This window comes from Poromitra crassiceps (genome assembly GCF_964638095.1).
Source record: "Poromitra crassiceps genome assembly, chromosome: 19".
Classification (NCBI taxonomy): domain Eukaryota; kingdom Metazoa; phylum Chordata; class Actinopteri; order Beryciformes; family Melamphaidae; genus Poromitra; species Poromitra crassiceps.
Genome location: NC_139646.1, coordinates 22,566,061 through 22,589,606, shown reverse-complemented (window position 1 = coordinate 22,589,606; position 23,546 = coordinate 22,566,061). Strand labels below are relative to the sequence as shown.

Sequence of the window (23,546 nt, the reverse complement as noted above, 5' to 3'; positions counted from 1 at the left end):
AAGTTAATTGCCCTTACCTAATGATGATGTGATGTCATCAGTGATGATGTCATCAGTGATGTCATCCTTCCTGGCTGAGGCTATATAAGTTCAGTGATGATGTCATCAGTGGACACCCATCTCTGTACACAGGCTTTACAGAAGTTGTGGCTACATGACAGGAGCACAGGATGTTTAAAGATGTCACCGCATGTCTCCCTCCCAAAGCAGAAACACACCAGGCAGACAGCTTTGAATCAAAGCCAGTTACCAGTCCGTTGTGTTGCCGCTCCCTCCTCCAGAAAATTAATTGAAAGTTTGAGTCGTGGTTCTTCTGAAACTCCTATTTCGTGAGAGCAGTCCATGAGCAGTCGGTTAGCACGTGAAGGCAGCATGAAATTGTCAGGAAGTCACACCAACCAATGGCATTGGCCAACAGACCCCCATCTGTTGCTAGGTAACGTTTGTTTGAGATTAGCCTCGAGGCTAGTTGATACTGTACCAATCAACCCGTTCGCCAAAAGTTTGCGTCTGTAACTTGACTTTTTTTTTTTACACAAATAAAACTATACCTGCAGAACAGACTGAATATATATCTAGTTTTTCAGCCATGTCCCGTGATACTCAGGACACTCCTCAGCTGGAGTTGGAGGCTGTCATAGGATTCAACGGTGAGTGATTTCAAACCTAAACGGTAATTCGTTGAAGATGTATCAGGAGTTCCAGTGCACTGTGGGTTGGCATAGTTAGGTTACAGCCTCAGAGTTCGATTAGCCTACTCATGATTTACGTTTTCACTGTAGTCGAATTCTGAGGCTAGCTTACTTAGGCTACACCTTCTGACTACAGTGATGTTATTTACCTACTAGCTACTATACATGATCTGGTCTGGCTGTGCTCGAAATTAGCTAGGCCATTCTCTTTTTTTGACACTATTGACAACAATGCATTTCTCTTCCTCTGGCCTTTCCTTGCTTAAAACAAAATGGCACACTAAACTTATGCTACTTCTTTTGTTTCATCAGGGTATTTGTTTTCGGGCCTGAGAGTGCATCCAGACAGAGAGCACCTGATATATCCTCTGGGATGCACAGTCATACTGAAGGCAATCAAAGATGGCAAGCAGGAGTTCCTGCACGGACACACAAGCAATGTCTCCTGTGTGTCAGTGTCCAAAAGTGGATGCTACGTGGCCTCTGGAGAGGTCACCCCCATGGGTTTCAATGCAAGCTTAATTTAAATGATGCATGCTACTTACTCCCTTGTGTGAAGTTGATGATGATAATGGCCCAGATAAACGCCTCAGCTTTCAAATCATCATAATTAATTATGTATTTCACCGTTTAATGAGCGAAGGCAAGAAAAATATCTAGGTTTGAATCCATTCAAGGGATGGCAAAAATGTAATCGTAGTGAGAACTCCCACATGGCCACTCCTACATTTCCATTGCCCGTGTGTCCCGTCGGAGTCTGTCTGAAACGGCCTTTAGTCTGTGATTTAATCTGTTTTTTTTTGTGTGTCTAGGCTGATATAATAATCTGGGACTACGCACAGCGAGCGATCTATGCCCGACTGCAGCAGCTCCACAAGGCCAAGGTGGAGGCCCTGTCCTTCTCTCCCAACGACAAGTACCTGGTGTCCCTTGGGGGTCAGGATGACGGCAGGTAAACATCCCGCTGGCTGGTGCAACCCGGTGCAAGCTGTGCTCTCTCACTGATACTCAGCACTGTGAGGAGTAGGCACACTTTTTCAACTTGGATGGAGGCGACTAGTCTCAAACAAATCAGGGTATACAATGTGCTCACTCTAAATCTAAATGTTACATACATCGTAAAAAACAAGATTTATCAGAGTAAGCAACAACATTACCATACATAGTCATCTTTTTTTGAATGACCAAATTGTTTCCCACAGTAAAGGTTCATTCATGGTTACTGCGGTGTGTCCGGTGCGGGGGTCTGACCGAGCTCCGCGCCCCTCTCAAAAAATTGTAACTCCGCAGAGGTCTCCGCTAAGGGCGCAGTCAGTTCCGAGGCGGATTGGCTAATGGTTGCTATGTTAGTTGGTTACTAGGGAAGTATTCTATTGGAGCAAACTGACTACCTGACAGCTGATTCTGGGCTCCCTGCAGACACTGTGCTGGTACTGCATTTAGCATAAAATGCTGTGCCTCTGCACAGACAACGGTCTTGCTGTGAACACCGCAAAGCAAACACTGGACACTCCACAGTAACCATAAATTCACCTGAAGGCTTATACAGCATTTTGCATGTTTTTTTGTCATTGATATAGAACAGTGTTTTGCCACCGTGCAGTGCTAATTTAAGAACATTTTCTGCAAATCATGCCTGTTCTTCAGTACATTTTAACTCTGCATTTCCACACCTTACCTGTGCATTTTCACACATCCACCACCAGCCACTTGTTGTATTCAGAAAGAAGTATACCACAATAATCGCCACAAATGTGCCTTGGGACTGTACCAATTCTGCACTTCAGAATCAGAATCAGATTTATTGGCCAAGTATGCACACATAAAAGGAGTTTGACTCCGGTTTGTGTCGCTCTAACTAAGTACTCACCCTGTGTGAGTCACTCAGAAAAAGATATGCACAAGTAAAGCAATCAAGGCACGGGTACACACAAACATTTACAACATTTAGCATGAGCTACTATATACAATAAGTGTGGTGTAAAAGTGTATATTTTAAAAATGTATATATGAAAGAATGTGTGTCTCTGTGTGTTTTCAGCTTAGTGGTATGGAACATTGAGACCAAGCAGGCGATCTGTGGGAGCCCAGCCTCTCCCCTCAGTACCGGTCACTGCCTCACCATACAGTACTCCAACACAAACGACAACATCTTCGTCTCTGCTGGAAAGTGAGCGAATGACACCTGCTAGCATGCAGTAGCCTCCACGTAGTCTCAACCTAGTGCTTATGTGAACACTAGTAGTTACATTCATTTTGTATGAATGAATGGAATCTTTTTTTCAGCCTGATACAAAACACATCAATACTAATAATGATGCATAAAAAGTGTGGCTGTTAATGTCTACAGTACAATCTCTCTTCGTGGCTTGTAATTCATTTCCCCTTAGCATGGCTACTGCCATGACATTCCTGTTGTTCTCTCTTATGAATATTGCTGTTCTCTTTGTACTTCTTCATGTGATTGGTGTGTTTTTGGGCAGCGGCACATTGCGAGTCTGGGAGCTGGACCTCCACAACCGGAAGATCAGACCAACCGAGTGTCAGACTGGCAAACTGAAGAGGGTTGTCAAATGCATCGAGGTAATAATAATAATAATAATAATGATTGGATTTATATAGTGCCTTTCCAAGTGCTCAAAGCGCTTCACAGAATCATTATTCGTTCACACCATTCGTACTGGTGGTTCGAAAGCGTGGCAGCCACACATCGGCGCTCAACGGCCCCTCCGACCACCATCATTCATGTCTACATTCATACCAATCATATGAGGCAAGGAGGGTTAAGTGTCTTGCCCAAGGACACAACGACAGCAGCTGGGAGGGAGCGGGGATCGAACCGCCAACCCTTGCGTCATTGGCCGACCCGCTCTACCTCCTGAGCTAAAGCCGCCCGAGGTGAGAGGCTATTCACCTTATGTTCCAACACAGGGGTCAGCCAGTTACTTCCTGTTGTGTTTACACTTCCTGTGACAGTACAGTACTAGTGAGCAGGTAAAACGGCCGGTGTTTTGAACAGGAAGTCATAACACAACCGGGTCAAGTGGGCGGGGCTACATAAGGTGAATAATGTGCACCATTTTCTTTATCCAGTTGGTTACACGGATTGCTATAGAGCTCAACAGGCACGTGAATTTTCGTGACGTAGTTTTCCCCAGAAGTAAGTTCCGCGTCCATTTTCTCCATAGACATTTCGATAAATCCAAATATAACAAGTTTTAAGGCTCGAACCAAGCCAACACGTGATCCTGAGAATGTTGAGTGACCATAAAACATTCAGTTTAAGTGAGAACAAAAAATAACAAAAGGGAAAAAAATCGATCTCCCCCCGTTGTTATTTCTAAAGACAGGTGTTTGAAAGGGGCAGGCACTTTTCAAAAAGCTACCTGGCAGGTGATTGGATGAACCATCTGTCTATCACGTCTATCATGGGCTCGCTTCTCACTGTCGTCACACCAAAGCCCGCCTGTAGCTGCCTCTGATTGGTGTGAACCACTGGTGGTTCAGATTCAAACCAATAGATTGGAGCATGGCAAGATGGACTTGCCGTGTGATCGTGATCTCATGATCTTGCGTGAATCCAGCTGCCTTGCAAGGTTAGATATGCAGGGCATAGCTGAAAACATAACAACAGCTAATAAACAGCTGTCCATATTAACTGAATGTACACACTAGGCTACGTATGGTAATAAAGTGTATTATTACGCAGATCTCAGAAGACGATCAGTTCATTTTCTGCGGCACGAGCAGCGGAGACATAATGAGGCTGAACCTGAAGACTGGCTTTCTGAATGGCTGCGGGCCAGTGAAGAAGAAACACAGCCAGGTAGGTCACAGTCATTACACTCCTAACTCCTAACTCCTAACATTTCAGCTGCTGCTCATGCTAAAGGTCTCTGATAGTTCAGTCTCAGTGGGCCCTCTTGCTGATCCAACCGTATCCCTGCTCTTTGGGCAACATATACAGTCTCTCATATCACATCAGGTTATACATCTTATATAATCTGCGGCCGTAATTTCTTATGATCTGTGAGATGATAAATATGACAAAGTGTATCCACTGAAAAAAATGTAGGACGTACCTTTGTTCCATTGCTGAAATCCTGAGTCTTCTTTCTACATGAAATATATTTGCTTTTGCTTCACTAGTATCCAGAGTGTATCTATAAAGGGGGTTGGAACTATTTTAACGTTGCAATGATCTAGTCTTTACTTCCTGATTAAAAAAATAATAATAATTGCCTCACAACAATTTGAGCCGAAACTTCTTATTAAACTCTTCTCTCAGCATAACTCTTTGTAGATAGACGGCTCGGCTAATGTCCTAAACATTAGAGCCATAAATATGAAAGTGATGTTTTCTTGGGGGGATTAGTTAGAGTTGAGGTAAAAGTACTCGCCTACCACCGCGGAGACCTGGGTTCAATTCGGCGGTATTTCCGGCTTGGTCAGACATTCCTACAGACACAATTGGCCGTGTCTGCGGGAAATTGGCCAAGTACAATTTGGGAGAAAATGGGAGAAAGTCAGTGTAATAGAAAAATAAAGCAACAACAACAACAACAACAACAACAACAACAAGAAAGAAAAAATAAATTTATGTTTTCTGCTTTTGCTGAATCTAGAAACTGCTGCAATGCTGTATCAGCCTTTTTTTTGGAAGCGGGGCAGCATCTTTCTAGCCTGTTCTCATATCATGCCTCTGTTTGTGCAGGGGGTCAACGCCCTCAGGATCCTGAAGTGTGGGGACCTCCTGGTGGGCTCTGCCTCAGGCCTCCTCACTCTCTGCTCCGGAGCCAACTTTAAGCCTCTCAAGTCAGTCCAGCTATCATTCATCCCCATAGCTACGAACCGCCCATACAAGGCCCAGGCAATCTCTCCCTCTGTATTCATGCGTTATGACACGACTGTGTTGTCCATCATAGTTATTTCTCCTCCTTTCTTCTTGTCTCCCCACTTCAGAGAAGTCCAGCTGGAAAAAGCAGTGACCTCTATCGCTCTGAGAGGAGCGGGACAGCAGTTCTTCGTGGGGACCGAGGCCGCTCAGATCTACTGCTGTAGCTCCGAGGACCTCCAGGCTGAACTCATCTCCACCAGCCACAACAGCTCTGTGAGAGACGTGGCCATCCCTTTGTGAGTGGCAGGCAGAGACACTCATTTACTGACGGCACATTTACTGTCGGTTAGTTTATTACGGTTAGGATATCACATCAAAAACGTCACACTACTTCTAAATAGTTCTGCTTGGGTCAGCACAACATTGTTGATGGCATTTCTTTCTTTTCTTTCTTTCTCTCTTTCTTTCTTTCTTCTTCGTCGTCGTCATCTTCTTTTTTTAAACTTTATCTCACTATTTGAAACTAGTCGACGATGACTGTGTAGTGTTGAAGATTCATGTTAGTGTTGAAGATTAATGTTCAGTTGAGATCATGTAAACCACCTTCTGTATCTCCGATGCATGAATTCAATACCCCGTTTTCCTCACTAGAGGGCGATATATGCTTGCTTCGTCCATGTCTGTCACTTATGGACTGAGTAAAACACTATTGATGGTGTGTTATAGAACCGAGTTATCTTATTCTCTCTTCACTTGTATATTATGTGCATTGAACCAAGCGTATTTAATCACAACATGAATATCATATTGATATTTGGGGGAAAGAACATACAATCAACTCATGACCAGGTGAACAAGCCATATGCCTGTGCTCTCTTTCACGTAACTATAACTCCACACATCTCTTCTCGGTTTCTCTGCCAGCGGGACGTCTGAGTTGTTTGCGACCTGTTCCCGGGATGACATCAGGCTGTGGTACAAAGGCAGGCCCAAGGAGCTGCTGCGCATCAGTGTCCCCAACATGACCTGCAACGCCCTGGACTTCATGGTCGACGGACACAGCATCATCAGCGGTGGGTATCAGGAGATCTCTGCAGACAAGTCATAGAGGCTTATTACTTGCTCAGCTACTTATTATGAGCTGTAGCACGCAGCGATAGTTGTATTTTGTTCTTCAGCAACCTGGAACATTGTTATTCATGTCAGTGTTTCCCCTATATAGCCTGCTGCTGAATAACACTGTTGAAAATAAATACATTCAGTCACACTTTCTATGAAGATTATGTCTATAATCATTTACATTATGAGCAGAGCACATTCATAAGATATTATAATACATTTATAACTTGACTTAATTGAAACCAATTTTTTGTTATGCTTCACCACCGCTGCTACAGCTCCATCCTAGGGGAAACCCTGAATGTAATAGAACAGGCTTCCATTAGGATTAATTAACTGTCATGTTGACTCATGTAGTGAAGCAAAATTAATATCCTCGGTGACGCACAACGAGCAATAATACCTGTGGCTGTGCGTTTCCCAGCGTGGAACGATGGTAAGATCCGTGTGTTTGCCCCGGAGAGCGGCCGGGCCATGTTGGTCATCCATGACGCACACAGCATGGGTGTGACGGCCATCGCTGGCACCAGGGACTGCAGGAAGATCATCAGTGGCGGGGGAGAGGGACAGGTCAGTAAGTGTTATTTGGATAAACACTCAACCTTCGGGCACCATGTCTTTAATAGGGTTTGGTTAAATACCCCTAATGTCATGTTTTAAGATGTAGATAAAATACTCTACTGAGAATAATAATAATAAATATAGCCGCAAGCGGCGATGCGGGGTCCAAGCTTCCGGTGACTTGGGGGGTATATGTCAGATAGTGCACATTTATTCAGACTAATATGCACAAGTAAACAAAGTTTGGTTGAGATCCGGTGACCTGACGGTTTCCAAGCAGTAGTAGTAGCAGTAGTAGTAATAGTGTTGGTAGTAGAGGGAGTGGTAGCAGTAGTAGCAGCAGAAGTACTAAGAATAGTAAATGGTAAATGGACTGCATTTATATAGCGCTTTTATCCAAAGCGCTTTACAATGTGCCTACATTCACCCATTCACACACCGAAGGCAGCCAGCTGCCACGCAGGGTGCTGGCACAGCCATCGGGAGCAATTTGGGGTTCAGTGTCTTGCCCAAGGACACTTCGACGTGCGGACTGGAGGAGCCGGGGAACGAATCACCAACCTTCTAATTAGTGGACAACCCACTCTACCTCCTGAGCCACAGCTGCCACTAGTAGCCAATAGTAGTAGTAGTAGTAGCAGCAGCAGCAGTAGTAGTAGTGGTGGTTGGCTGTTATAGCGCCACCATCTGGTAGATTGGTGTAATTTTTTCCTCTGAGTAGTGGGTGATGTCTTGAAACTTGAAGTAGTACTTGGATAGAAAGCAGTTTTTGTGTACAATATCCCTTTAAGTATCTGGACAGAAAGTGGTATTTGGGTAGAACATACTGTCAATACGACAAGTACTTCTCTGGCTCTGCAGATACATATAATATGGTCTACAAAGTTAAATACAACAGTCTGGATAGCTCACTTGGTAAAGCACATGACTTATGCTAACTAAAGACCATTGCCGCTCAAAGTTCAAACCCCATGTGGGATGAAAAACTTTCAACTTCAGACAGTTAAGTCAGTGACATTAATTAAAACCCCACATGCTGCCTCCTTATTTTGCGGTGTTTCATGAACTTTTTCAATATCTTGGAAATGTTAGCTGGAGATTGCATGGCTGTGTTCAAGAACGTGTTTTGCAACAGGAGAGGTTAGTTCTTGTCTCATGATGGAGCTTTTGTGTTCTGAAATCAGAATTTTCAGTTGTCATTGTGTCTTTCCCACACACACATCAAACCATAGGGCGTAGTGGCGTCCACTACAGAAGGTTGATGGGGTTTATCCCTGAAATTGCTTTTGGTGACTATAGCCAGCACCCTGCATGGCAGCTTGTCATGCAGTCCATTTACCATTAAGGACATTTTTGTATTACACACATAATGCACCACTTTACATTAAAAGTATGCCCTGAATGGAGGTGTTTGAACTAATTGGTGTGGGTTGTGCTGTTACAATGAGCACATGAGTGACAAGGATAATTCAGATTGAATTCTCTTTTTGGACCTTTCACATGTGAAGACACAATAATGTATTGGAATGTTTTTCCTCTCTCATCTGAAAGAAGGCTCCCAGCAAACACAATTACATCATGATGATGTTCTGATATCATCTTTCAGTGACGTCCAGGACTAGGCCAAATCACAGCCGATTTGAGGATCATTTAGACATCTACACAGGAATGTCAAGATGACGTCGAAATATGACATTACCATGAATAGGCATATTCAGTTATTCTGCTATGTACACAGTGTGTATTCAGCAGCGTTATACATAATTATATCCAGATTAACCTTTATTCTACATTTTCAAAAAATAAAACAGTTACCTGGCCGTGGTTGGAACCCAGGACCTCCAGCTTTGGGGTCTGCTACTTTACCCCTACACCATCCTTCCACAGCAATGACGAGGCACGGATGTAACCTTATTATGGCATAAACTTGTTTTTATTCAAACGTGGGTGTCAAGTCTTTGTGGATCGGGCATTACTGTGTGACATCTAAACCAACTGTGTATTATGTTACAGCAGATGCAGAACCCCAAAACACATTAACCCCACCCAAAATGCTACATTCCAACTTCCAGTAGTAGTAGTAGTAGTAGTAGTAGTAGTAATAGTAGCAGAAGTAGTAATAGTAGTAGTAGTAGTGTTGGTAGTAGTGGGAGTGGTAGCAGTAGTAGCAGCAGTAGTTGTAATTGACCGGTTAATGAGTTGTGGGCAATTTAGTGTTGGCGTGTGTTTCATTAAAAGTTTCGAGATTTAGCATTTCAAAACGGTTTCACGTATCCAAAATCCTTTACTAACCTTAGGTCGGGGTAGTCCATAGATGGCCCAGAAAAAGTTTTGTGTGATTTGGCCAAACGGTCTAGGAGGAGCTCGCAAAAGTAGGTTTTTGATCAAATTCAAAATGGCGGAAAATCTACCACGCAGAAATGGGCGTGGCCTAGTGGGTTAGATACATGATGCTCCAGGGAAACCAGTAGATGTGGAATTTTGATTCTACAGCTCGCAGTTCAGAAGTTATGGACCGACAAACGTGAAATTGGCTGTTATAGCGCCACCATCTGGTGGATTGGTGTAATTTTTTTACTCTGAGTAGTGGGTGATGTCGTGAACCTGTGTGGAAAGTTTGGGTGATGGGGGGTGTATGGTTTCTGAGATCCACACACTTTTAGGGCAGGAAAAGAACAAAAGTAAATACACAAAAGTTTAAACATTTATCATTTCAAGACGGTTTCAGGTATCCAAAATCCTTTAATAACTTTGAGTCAGGTAAGTCCAGAGATGCCACAGAAAAAGTTTAGGCTCATTCAGGCAAATGGCCTGGGAGGAGATAGCAAAAGTAGGTTTTTGATAAAATTCAAAATGGCGGAAAATCTAGGCACACGCAAATGGGCGTGGCCTATATGGATAGATGCGTATTGATCCAGGGAATACAGCCGAAGTGGAATTTTGATTCTACGCCTCACGGTTCAGAAGATATGGACCATAACGCGAAATGGTCTGTTATAGCGCCACCATCTGGCCGATATGGGTAATTTTTTGTTTTTGAGTAGTGAGGCACATTTACAATCTATGTGCCCAGTCTGGCTACGCTGAGCATTACAGTTTCTGCTGTACATACAGTTTTACCGGAGAAGAAGAAAAATAAATAAATAATCGGAACAGATACAATAGGGATCCACGCACTTCGTGCTTGGACCCCTAATAATTGTCTGATGGTTTTTCTCCACAACAATTAGTGCTTTGTACTGTAGGTGTTCTCATAGTGCTCTGTGCTGTAGGTGTTCTCATAGTGCTCTGTGCTGTAGGTCTTCTCATAGTGCTCTGTACTGTAGGTCTTCTCATAGTGCTCTGTGCTGTAGGTCTTCTCATAGTGCTCTGTGCTGTAGGTGTTCTCATAGTGCTCTGTGCTGTAGGTGTTCTCATAGTGCTCTGTGCTGTAGGTCTTCTCACAGTGCTCTGTGCTGTAGGTGTTCTCATAGTGCTCTGTGCTGTAGGTCTTCTCACAGTGCTCTGTGCTGTAGGTGTTCTCATAGTGCTCTGTACTGTAGGTGTTCTCATAGTGCTCTGTGCTGTAGGTCTTCTCACAGTGCTCTGTACTGTAGGTGTTCTCATAGTGCTCTGTGCTGTAGGTCTTCTCACAGTGCTCTGTGCTGTAGGTGTTCTCATAGTGCTCTGTGCTGTAGGTCTTCTCATAGTGCTCTGTGCTGTAGGTGTTCTCATGGTGCTCTGTGCTGTAGGTCTTCTCATAGTGCTCTGTGCTGTAGGTGTTCTCATAGTGCTCTGTGCTGTAGGTCTTCTCATAGTGCTCTGTGCTGTAGGTGTTCTCATAGTGCTCTGTGCTGTAGGTGTTCTCATAGTGCTCTGTGCTGTAGGTGTTCTCATAGTGCTCTGTGATGTAGGTGTTCTCATAGTGCTCTGTGCTGTAGGTGTTCTCATAGTGCTCTGTGCTGTAGGTCTTCTCATAGTGCTCTGTGCTGTAGGTGTTCTCATAGTGCTCTGTGATGTAGGTGTTCTCATAGTGCTCTGTGCTGTAGGTCTTCTCACAGTGCTCTGTGCTGTAGGTGTTCTCATAGTGCTCTGTACTGTAGGTGTTCTCATAGTGCTCTGTGCTGTAGGTCTTCTCATAGTGCTCTGTGCTGTAGGTCTTCTCATAGTGCTCTGTGCTGTAGGTCTTCTCATAGTGCTCTGTGCTGTAGGTCTTCTCACAGTGCTCTGTGCTGTAGGTCTTCTCATAGTGCTCTGTGCTGTAGGTGTTCTCACAGTGCTCTGTACTGTAGGTGTTCTCATAGTGCTCTGTGCTGTAGGTCTTCTCATAGTGCTCTGTGCTGTAGGTCTTCTCATAGTGCTCTGTGCTGTAGGTCTTCTCACAGTGCTCTGTGCTGTAGGTCTTCTCATAGTGCTCTGTACTGTAGGTCTTCTCATAGTGCTCTGTGCTGTAGGTGTTCTCATAGTGCTCTGTGCTGTAGGTGTTCTCATAGTGCTCTGTACTGTAGGTGTTCTCATAGTGCTCTGTGCTGTAGGTCTTCTCATAGTGCTCTGTACTGTAGGTCTTCTCATAGTGCTCTGTACTGTAGGTCTTCTCACAGTGCTCTGTGCTGTAGGTGTTCTCATAGTGCTCTGTACTGTAGGTCTTCTCATAGTGCTCTGTACTGTAGGTGTTCTCATAGTGCTCTGTACTGTAGGTCTTCTCATAGTGCTCTGTACTGTAGGTGTTATCATAGTGCTCTGTGCTGTAGGTCTTCTCATAGTGCTCTGTGCTGTAGGTGTTATCATAGTGCTCTGTGCTGTAGGTGTTATCATAGTGCTCTGTGCTGTAGGTGTTCTCACAGTGCTCTGTGCTGTAGGTGTTCTCATAGTGCTCTGTGCTGTAGGTGTTCTCATAGTGCTCTGTACTGTAGGTGTTCTCATAGTGCTCTGTGCTGTAGGTCTTCTCATAGTGCTCTGTACTGTAGGTGTTCTCATAGTGCTCTGTACTGTAGGTCTTCTCACAGTGCTCTGTGCTGTAGGTCTTCTCATAGTGCTCTGTGCTGTAGGTGTTCTCATAGTGCTCTGTGCTGTAGGTGTTCTCATAGTGCTCTGTGCTGTAGGTGTTCTCACAGTGCTCTGTGCTGTAGGTCTTCTCACAGTGCTCTGTGCTGTAGGTGTTCTCATAGTGCTCTGTGCTGTAGGTGTTCTCATAGTGCTCTGTGCTGTAGGTCTTCTCACAGTGCTCTGTGCTGTAGGTGTTCTCATAGTGCTCTGTGCTGTAGGTGTTCTCATAGTGCTCTGTGCTGTAGGTGTTCTCACAGTGCTCTGTGCTGTAGGTCTTCTCACAGTGCTCTGTGCTGTAGGTGTTCTCATAGTGCTCTGTGCTGTAGGTGTTCTCATAGTGCTCTGTGCTGTAGGTGTTCTCATAGTGCTCTGTACTGCAGTAGGTCTTCTCATAGTGCTCTGTGCTGTAGGTCTTCTCATAGTGCTCTGTGCTGTAGGTGTTCTCATAGTGCTCTGTACTGCAGTAGGTCTTCTCATAGTGCTCTGTGCTGTAGGTCTTCTCATAGTGCTCTGTGCTGTAGGTGTTCTCATAGTGCTCTGTACTGCAGTAGGTCTTCTCACAGTGCTCTGTACTGTAGGTGTTCTCATAGTGCTCTGTGCTGTAAGTGTTCTCATAGTGCTCTGTGCTGTAGGTGTTCTCACGGTGCTCTGTGCTGTAGGTGTTCTCACAGTGCTCTGTGCTGTAGGTGCGCGTGTGGGAGCTGCAGCCGAGAGGCCACCGACTGCTGGAGACCATGAAGGAGCACAAGGCCAAAGTCACCTGCATTAAGATCAAGAGCGACGACAAAGCGTGCGTCACCGCCAGCGCCGACGGTGCCTGCATCATCTGGGACTTAGTGTGAGCGACCCAGCTGCATATCAATCACACATGGAGTACCACAGGGATGACGTAGTTTTGTAGGCTAACCCAGAAGCCAGTGCACTTCTGCTTCCCTCATGATCCTCATTTGTGGAGATGATCTTGCTGAACACAAAGTTTCATAAACCTTTGTTGACCACAGACCTTATTTCAGGCATTTAACACAAATCCCCATAGAAAAATCCCATTGACTTTGAGATGAGGGAACCAGAAGTGTTAACCTCCGGGTCTTAAAGACTCATTCCTGCGATACTCTGAAGGCAAGGCAAGGACACAGATGCATAGACACACACATGTCAGCACACAATTTATCCTTTTGGACGTTCATAAATCTTTTATTTTTTTACTGCATAATGCGCTCTTTTGGGCATCACACATGCAGATGGAAATGCCATACACCACTGGAGAGCTGCCTGAAACCATCTCCACTAAACTGAATATTGTAGTTAATTAATGCTGTATTATTTACCCCACAAACATAAAGTGGGTGACCCATAAACTTGATTTTACTGAAACTCATCTAGGTCAACTTTGCTGGGAGCAGATGAGTTGAATAAACGGATGGGAAAATGCATGTTAGTGTGATTTTAAACATCTATTATCTTACATTATCCAGTAGAAACATGTCTGATGACAATGTGGAGCCAGCAGACAGCAAATGGCAGTGGAAATTAGAATGTGCCGCCTTTGGGTCCAAGTTGTAACGAGACCAAAATGCTGAAGGTGCTCTTTTGGTTTGCCCATACAGAAATAACAGACCGTAGAAGGCCGTTATTGACTGATTGATTGGCTATAAACATAACTGAACTGAACTGAACTGAACTGAACTTGGGTTGGCTGGGAAATGGAAAATGTACCATCCTCACAGCAAACGACACTGTGCCGTCACGTGAGACCACATGGCCTTTTCCTTAGACCGTTTGCCATGCAGGTGAAACTCACCCTCCTCTCTTTCTGTCTCTCCCTCCCCTCCTCTCCTCTGCCCCCTGCTGGGCGTCCCGCGCTGTAGGCGATTCGTGAGGAATCAGATGGTGCTCGCCCACACGCTGTTCCAGAGCGTGTGCTACCACCCGGAGGAATACCAAGTCATTACCAGTGGCACTGACAGAAAGGTGTGTTTCACAGCCACTCACACTCATTTACCCAATGTGTAACAATGGCTGTGCATTCAAAACGGAGCACTTCAGACAGAGCCTGAACTGATAGGCTGCATAAAGGGACAGTACACAATAAATAAGGAGGTTTTTGAACTGTGAATCATGCAAAGCTACTCTAGTGGAGTCCCAGAATGAAACAATAATCAATTACATTAGCATAATAGGGTCCCTTTATGGGCCAGTGCAGACAGAGCCACGTATATAGAAGAGTCGCGACATCTCCATTCACTCCAATGGACCAGTTTTTTACTCTCAAGAGTTCCAGGAAGTAAGGTCCTGGATTAAGCAGCACTGTCAAGTTGCAGCAAAATGGACAGTTTGTGTTTTTTTTTTCTTTTTCGTTAAAAAAAAAAAATCAAATTGTACATTATCAGCTTTATTTTAGCATTGAAAAGTAGCGCGAGACCCCTTCCTGGCTGTTCATTGGCTAATGAGTCACGCATTCTGGTCCTCCGCTGACGCCACTCTCTCTCTAAATTGCATTGGAGCCTCGCACAGTCACAGATGCATGCATTGTCCATAGATGATATAGAAAAGCTCGTAGTATTTTTCTCAGCTCGATGCAATTAAGCCATTGTGTTGGCTGGCAGTCGACCTGGCAAACGCACTCTGCACTTTACATCTGTGGTTTTGTTCGCAATTGCTGATTGTTAGTGATTAACTCTGTAGCGCTTGTTTACATGCCCGGGCTGGACCCACACTGTGGGCCTGACTGCGTGCCGAGAGGTGAGGACAAGTTGTACTGATTAACACTGTAACGCCGTGGATGTGCCGAGCGAGAGTGCGAAAGAGAGAGAGAGTCAGAGGAGGGGAGGGGAGGGGAGGGGAGGGGAGGGGAGGGGAGGGGAGGGGAGGGGAGGGGAGGGGAGGGGGGATAGAAGAGAGCGCTGTGGCGTTCGCTGCCTTCCTGCGGATGTGCCGATGCCACCCGTGCACCGGCGTGCCAGATCCACCATCTGCTCATCCCGGGACACAGGCACTCTGTCTGCCCTCGCTCTCTTCCTCAGCCCTTCCCTTCATGCCTTCCCTCACCTTGCTGAGTAAACCCCTTCCCTTCATGCCAGCCCTCACCTTGCTGAGTCAATTCACACAAAGTCATTCAACAGTGAAGAGTGGACAAAGGGAAAAAAGAGACAAAAGAGAGAGAGTGGGAGTTTTAAAGAGAGGAGAAGCCACCCGCAGACACGGCCAATTGTGTCGGTAGGAACGACTGATCACACCGCTAGTCTCCGCGGTGGTAGGCATGTGCTTTTACCTGTACAGTACACCACCCAGACACCTGTACAGTACACCACCCAGACACCTGTACAGTACACCACCCAGACACCAGGAGGAAGCAGTGCTTTTACCTGTACAGTACACCACCCAGACACCAGGATGAAGCAGTTCTTTTACCTGTACAGTACACCACCCAGACGCCAGGATGAAGCAGTTCTTTTACCTGTACAGTACACCACCCAGACGCCAGGATGAAGCAGTTCTTTTACCTGTACAGTACACCACCCAGACGCCAGGATGAAGCAGTTCTTTTACCTGTACAGTACACCACCCAGACGCCAGGATGAAGCAGTTATTTTACCTGTACAGTACACCACCCAGACGCCAGGATGAAGCAGTTCTTTTACCTGTACAGTACACCACCCAGACGCCAGGATGAAGCAGTGCTTTTACCTGTACAGTACACCACCCAGACGCCAGGATGAAGCAGTTCTTTTACCTGTACAGTACACCACCCAGACGCCAGGATGAAGCAGTGCTTTTACCTGTACAGTACACCACCCAGACACCAGGATGAAACAGTTATTTTACCTGTACAGTACACCACCCAGACGCCAGGATGAAACAGTGCTTTTACCTGTACAGTACACCACCCAGACACCAGGATGAAGCAGTGCTTTTACCTGTACAGTACACCACCCAGACACCAGGATGAAGCAGTTCTTTTTACCTGTACAGTACACCACCCAGACACCAGGATGAAGCAGTTCTTTGATGGTGTGCTGAGTGGAGGGGTTGAACCCCAACGTTGGATATGATGCAGTGGCCCTGTGCCTCTCTCCTGTGTTGGCTTGCTTTTTCAAGGGTTGTTTTGCTTTTTCGATGGACACACTGAGCAGTGTATTGTTTCCAGTCCTATTACGCGTATTATTGTGACATTATTATTTGCCTCGAGTTGAATGTAGCCTTGACGCTTTATATGGCTGAATTGTAAAGTATAGCACCCTTACCTGAGAATAGGGACGTTGCAACCGTTTTTACAATAAAGCAGGAGCCCATTGACACTGTTAGCATAACATGATGATTTTGTCTTTGTGTTGATGATGTCCTTGAGGAGCTCACACACGAGCGCAGACATCATGGTGCAATGAAGTATGCACATAATAATCAAGGACACACTGTATGTTGGTGACAAAAGGTACACGCGGCTCCCTCCCTCTCATACTTTCATGGTGGTCATTTCTGCGGTGGTATTTGATGTAAAAAGGTTGAGAACCACTGGAATAGAGAATTGGTAGCTTTTTACTGATGGACGGGATGACCTAAAAGGCCTTGTGAAAGGATAGCTGTTTCTCCTCCCATGGCAAACGCCCTGTTCCCTGGATGAAAGGGGAGCGAAAGCTGACATAGCAGACAGCGCCTGACATACTTGCTACAGTAGCCTGACATGACAGGCTTGGTACAGTAGCCTGACATGGCAGACTGGCTACAGTAGCCTGACACGACAGACTTGCTACAGTAGCCTGACATGACAGACTTGCTACAGTAGCCTGACATGACAGACTGGCTACAGTAGCCTGACATGACAGACTTGCTACAGTAGTCTGACATGACAGACTTGCTACAGTAGCCTGACATGACAGACTTGCTACAGTAGCCTGACATGACAGACTTGCTACAGTAGTCTGACATGACAGACTTGCTACAGTAGCCTGACATGACAGACTGGCTACAGTAGTCTGACATGACAGACTGGCTACAGTAGCCTGACATGACAGACTTGCTACAGTAGCCTGACATGACAGACTGGCTACAGTAGCCTGACATGACAGACTTGCTACAGTAGTCTGACATGACAGACTTGCTACAGTAGCCTGACATGACAGACTTGCTACAGTAGTCTGACATGACAGACTTGCTACAGTAGCCTGACATGACAGACTTGCTACAGTAGCCTGACATGACAGACTTGCTACAGTAGCCTGACATGACATACTTGCTACAGTAGCCTGACATGACAGACTTGCTACAGTAGCCTGACATGACAGACTTGCTACAGTAGTCTGACATGACAGACTTGCTACAGTAGCCTGACATGACATACTTGCTACAGTAGCCTGACATGACAGACTTGCTACAGTAGCCTGACATGACAGACTTGCTACAGTAGTCTGACATGACAGACTTGCTACAGTAGTCTGACATGACAGACTTGCTACAGTAGTCTGACATGACAGACTTGCTACAGTAGCCTGACATGGCAGACTGGCTACAGTAGCTTTGCTTGCTGCATGTCATTAACTTGCTGGTGGCCCAGGCTGTGGCTGTGGGCCAGTTTCCCAGGCTGAAGTGAAGGGAACACAGATGGGCCAAAGCAACTCCCACAGGTGGGAGCCTCTAATAAGCTGCTGAAATGAGCCGAGCGGGGAGCGAGACGTTGTGACTGGAGGAGGGGGAGAGGAGTTGGAATGTTTCCTTTCGGCACCCTGGGACATACCTAAATATCAATTTCACACAGACCAATAAAAAGTAATCAGGTGATAATGATAGATGTTATTTAGAAGTGCATGCTGCTTTATTTGATGGCAGGCTTTGTTCACACCACAGGCAGAACATAGGCAGAACTGAAGCTTGAGGCAGGCTCAAGCTGAACTGACGCTTAACCGGTCACATTAGGAGCAGTCTCTTTTCCTCAGCGCCTCACTCACTCGTGCCTTGAACCCGCCCACAACTCCCATTGACTTCATGCCTGGCAGCTCGGGTTCAGCGCGCTTGGAAAATAGAACAGAAGCCTGAACAATCGCTTTAGCGCAGCTTCAGCGCGGCTTCAGCGTGCCGTGGCATGCAGCTGGTGTGAACGGTCTCGCCTGTTAACAAGGATGCCGAAATTAAACTGCATGGCTTCAGCGTAGCTTCGCCGTGGTTTCGGTGTATGGTGTGACCGGCCACTTACAAAGTTTTTTGTTGTTGTTGGTAATCATATCGGAAACAAATACTATCTTAGATGAATGAATTGGAATATTGTTTCCATTCGGTGATCAGAATGAATCAGTCTCTCCTCAGGTGGCTGCTCTGCTTTTCTAAACGATGTTTTACAAAATCATTTTGTTGGAACATCAATACCATCAGCAGCCAGCAGGTCATTCCATTCCATCTGAACGAGCCATTTGGGAGGCAGGGAAAGGCATTGGAGCAGCCCCCACAGAAATGCTCCTGTGCCCTGTAGGGACAGCTGTGCCCTGTAGGGGCAGCTTATTGCTTTGAGTCCTCCTGCAATTCTCCAACTATAAATATGTTTTTTTCTTCTTCTTTTGTTTCTCTTCCATTCCATTATAACAAACTGTATTTGATATGTCTGCGTGAGATTACATTTCCCCTCCCATAATTCATTATGTCTTGTGCTGAGAAATTAAATCCAGCCTCAGAGGCTATTCTCATGGATGTTAGGCTTATTCTAAGCAACGCCCCCATGTAATATGAACTCTTATTTTCCTTTCACAAATAACGTACTTAATAATTCCATTCTTCATTTCATATAGTTCAGTCAAATAGAATACTTTTATGAGCTTCTGTCATTTGTATAGAAGCAGACAGCCTTGTGGAGCAGTCAAAAGTCAGGCTATATATATAGTAGGGGTGGCTTTAGCTCAGGAGGTAGAGCGGGTCGGCCAATGACGCAAGGGTTGGCGGTTCGATCCCCGCTCCCTCCCAGCTGCTGTCGTTGTGTCCTTGAGCAAGACACTTAACCCTCCTTGCTCCCGATGGTGTGCAGGCACCCTGCGTGGCAGCCTGCCGCCATTGGTGTATGAATGGGTGAATGTAGACTATCTACTCATTGTAAAGCGCTTTGGATAAAAGCGCTATATAAATGCAGGCCATTTACCATTTACCATATAGATTTTTCTGTCATTCGATTTTAACTTTGGTGTGTGATGTAGAATAAATTAAAGTAGGAGTTCTTGATTCAGAGGTTTGGCTTACTTGAATACATTTAACTAGCAATTTTGTGTGCGCTTATTTCTGGGGTGGATACTCTGTAGACCAGGGGTTCCCAATCTTTTTTGTGCCGCGGACCGGCAGATACAGTAGATGGGGAAAAAAGTTGCGGACCGCTTGTCAATTATATATATATATATTTTTAATAAACATAGGCTATAGTATTATAGGCTGTGTGGTAGTTGAAACATAGTTTCAAGTTGACGTTTATTTATGTTTGTAGTTTGTAAAAAAAATGTTTGTAATGTAATGTAATGTTTTTTTTACTGGGCTGACGGCCCGGTACCAAATGCGTTGCGGCCCGGTACCGGTCCGCGGCCCGATGGTTGGGAACCACTGCTGTAGACGATGCGCAACTCAAGCGCTTATAGCGCACCGCGTGCTTCATGCGCTTCACGCGCCTGTGTCCCTTCTGGCTCGAGCCAGAGAGACAACGACTGGGCGCGCGGCACTCTAGTAAGCGCATGAGTTGGCATGAGTTTGGTCACACCCCAAAAAAGTGTGCCCATGGCGCATCGTCTCCAGAGGCTCCACCATAGAAATGAGTACACAAAGCGCGCCAAAATGGTATTTCTAAAGATTAGGCTTAAGGCCCAGTGCAACATCATGACATCCTGAGTCATGTCAACTGTGTGGTCAAAGTCCTCCCCACAGTTTGACTTTGAAGTGCAATCTACTTAGCCTGTGTTGGGCTAACTTTGAAGTGGCTTCAGGACTTCAGGGCACAGACTGGGAGCTGTAAAGGCGTGTCACTGAATCTTCCATCAGTGAAGCCATATTCACAAGGACTATCTTAATGACTGGACCCATCTGGCCCCTTGATTTACCTTACCGCTCTGAAGCCGTTATCAGCTTTGCCGTTTAATAGACCCCTTCTCACGGTGGTGGCCATTTTGTGTCGAAAAGGCAGGGTAAAACACAGGTGCGAGCAAAACACTAATGAGGGTTTCAAACTTCCATGATTGGCATTTGGAAACCCTCATTAGTGTTTTGCTCGCACCTGTGTTTACCCTGCGTTTTCGACACAAAATGGCCCCCGTGAAAAGGGTCTATAACAACAAAGGGCCTCTCTGGGCACGTGGCATTGTGACGTCGCTGCCGCTCGCGCTATAAATAACTTCAAGCAGCAATTGCCTTTTTGAACGCCCTGATACTTTGACAGCTGCAAAGCCCGTCGTGATGATTACATCTCATTTAGATCAGCCGACGTGCTTTTAACAGCGGTGTGTGACACGTTGAAAGACTCCAAACCACAGGCCCGCTCGTTTCCTTACAGGATAATGAGGATAAACAAGGCGCTAAAGGCATTAGCTGGAGGACACAGACAAGACGTGGCTGCATATGATCACCATAGTAAACGATACCGTATGGAAAGTGGGCCTATAGCAGAGAAGCGCTCTGTCTGTCCACGCAAATGTGTCAACACTCATTGGTAATAATACCGCGCGCTACAAACTGCAGTGAACAGAACAAAAGCAATGTGTATCATTTATGGTGCATAGTACATGATTTATTTTCCCCCGGGAATTCTTATTTAGATTAGGTGCTGCGCTTCAAACAGGCTGCATAATGTCACTCGATGCACAGCACAAAACTGACACACAAGTGTGTATAATAATGTAGGACGCATTTAAGCGCTTTTCACTCTGATGATGCGATCGGTTGTTGTATTTCTTCCCCCTCAGATCGGCTACTGGGAGGTGTACGACGGCTCGGCCATCAGAGAGCTGGAGGGCTCGCTGTCCGGCGCCGTCAACGGCATGCACATCTCACAGGACGGCACGCACTTTGTCACGGGTACGAGCAGCCACACATCAGCCGGCAGCTTCTGCTACACTCTCTCTCTCGTAACGGGACAAGCCCCGTCTTTTATTGTCACACGAACACATGCATGCGGCCACAACACACTCATGCTGACGGTGGCCGGTGAAAAGTGTCCTCTGCATTTAACCCATCCAGGCATGTCCTTTCCTCCGGGGGGCAGGCCAGGAGCAGTGGTCGCTTTCTCGCACAGCGCCCGGGGACCAACTTTGGATGTTGTCGTCACTGGTCGGATGACGATGACGATCTGATCTTCTGCATGTTTTTAGTGGGGGGGTTATATACGGAGGAGCCCCCTGGGGGAGCACGGGGAGAACATGCAAACTCCACACAGAGAGAAAGGCCCTTACGACGAGATACCCCACCTGGGCAGTGGGCACTGAAGATATGGGGGGGAACACAACCACAGCGCCCACAGTGTCCCAGGCGAGAATCGAACTCAGGACCTTCCAACTGTGAGGCGACAGCTCTACCACTGAGCCACCGTGCCCCCTGTCACTGTCACTGTCACACCTACTCTCTGTGTCTGCATCAATTTGGGAGAGAATGAAATGACTAATCTGATCTAATCTCTTGGGTACATGAGCGCTCATTAGGTACACAGTCGTCATTTCATACTTGTTCATTGCCGATTATTAACATTACATTACAGTACATTACGTCATTTGGCAGACGCTTTTATCCAAAGCGACTTACAATAATAACACATTTTTGTCAGCAATAGAGCAATCAACTATGCAACACAGTCTATGACAACAACAACTTCTGATGGAATAGTGGTAAAGTTAAGTTAGTAAGTAGTTAGTACGTTTTTTTTGTTTGTTTTTTTCTTCTTAAGAGAGAGAGAAGGAAGTTAGTTTCAAGAAGGGCCCAGATGGAGGCTGAAAAGGTGTGTCTTTAGTCTTTTCCGAAAGATCGGCAGTGATTCGGCCGAACCTTGCGAGGCAGCTGGATCCCGTGAGATCATGAGATCACACGATGAATCCATCTTGCAGCGCTCCAATCTATTGGTTTGAATCAGCGTCCTATGAGGCAGCTATGGGCGGGCTTTGGAGTGACCCCAGCGAGAGCGAGCCATGGTGATGGACAGATGGTTCATCCAATCACCTGAAGGTGTTACACGGGTGATGAATGCTCTCCCCAAGTTGTCCTCAGCTCAAGATTCAAGATTCAAGATTTTTATTGTCACTCCGTAGTACAAGTATCACATGTGAAATTCTTGTGCTGTGGACTCCGTTTACAACATAGTACAAAAAATAACAGGGCATATGAGTGCAGGAAAACAACAAGAGACACAACAAGCAATAAGGCAGTAGAGTGATAAGACAAGTCAGAGACAGTTGCATATTCACTGCACATAGGTGCACATGGCATGTGCATACTTTAGACATACTTAAACATAGTTGACGTTCTGTTTGCACAGGTGCAAATAGCATATACCTAATTAAACATACAATTAAACATTAGACATACGTAATGGTAGCAGCTACAGTATGGTACAGTACAGCTACCTCACTATTTGTGTATGTTAAGGAGTCTCGTGGCCTGCGGGAAGAAACTGTCCCTCAAGCGATTTGTGCGTGCTTTTGGGACCCTGTATGAATGAATGAATGAATGAATGAATGAATGAATGAATGAATATTTTATTTTCGTGTCTGGCTGCACGCAGCCCATCCCTTACGGGATTATTCAGACACATTTTAAATACAACAATTGTTTCTAGTGCCAACACACTGACACAAAATAATAAACATTATAAATACAATATATGACTCCAATCAGACCTACACAAACTTTTTTTTTTTTTTTTTTTAAGAAAAAGGATGTTAGCGGCCCTGTATCTCCTCCCTGAGGGTAACAGGGAGAACAGGCTGTTGTGGGGGTGGTTTGTGTCTTTAATGATCTTCAGGGACCTCCTGAGGCACCGCTGATTATACAGTTCCTGCAGTTCTGGCAGCTCACATCCTGTTACGTGCTGGGCCGGGTGAGTGTGGCCGGCCCATGTCAGGTCCTGGTGGATGTTGACTCCCAGGTACTTGAAGCTCACTGGTGTCTTTTGCCCCTCCTCCGTGCCAGGTGGAGACGACAGGCTGGTGAAGGTGTGGAACTACCTGGACGGCGAGGTGACCCACGTGGGCGTGGGCCACGGCGGCAACATCACCAGCGTCAGGATCTGCACCAACAACCGCACCTTGGTCAGTAGCAGCGCCGACGGAGCCATTCTCCAGTGGAGGTACCCCCACCCGCCCGCCACCTCCTAA

General features: G+C 45.8%; 1 protein-coding gene across 1 annotated transcript; it reads left to right on the top strand.

Annotated features, from left to right (window-relative positions):
• Positions 1-589: 589 nt before the first annotated feature.
• On the top strand, positions 590-23,546 carry cfap52 (cilia and flagella associated protein 52; the record flags this gene model as incomplete). Its single annotated transcript, XM_083655847.1, has 14 exons — positions 590-650; positions 1,005-1,204; positions 1,505-1,644; positions 2,734-2,862; positions 3,176-3,275; positions 4,402-4,518; positions 5,407-5,507; positions 5,655-5,825; positions 6,454-6,602; positions 7,073-7,218; positions 12,921-13,072; positions 14,103-14,205; positions 21,150-21,261; positions 23,362-23,546. 14 exons carry the CDS (start codon positions 590-592, stop codon positions 23,544-23,546), a joined length of 1,866 nt encoding a protein of 621 aa, XP_083511973.1.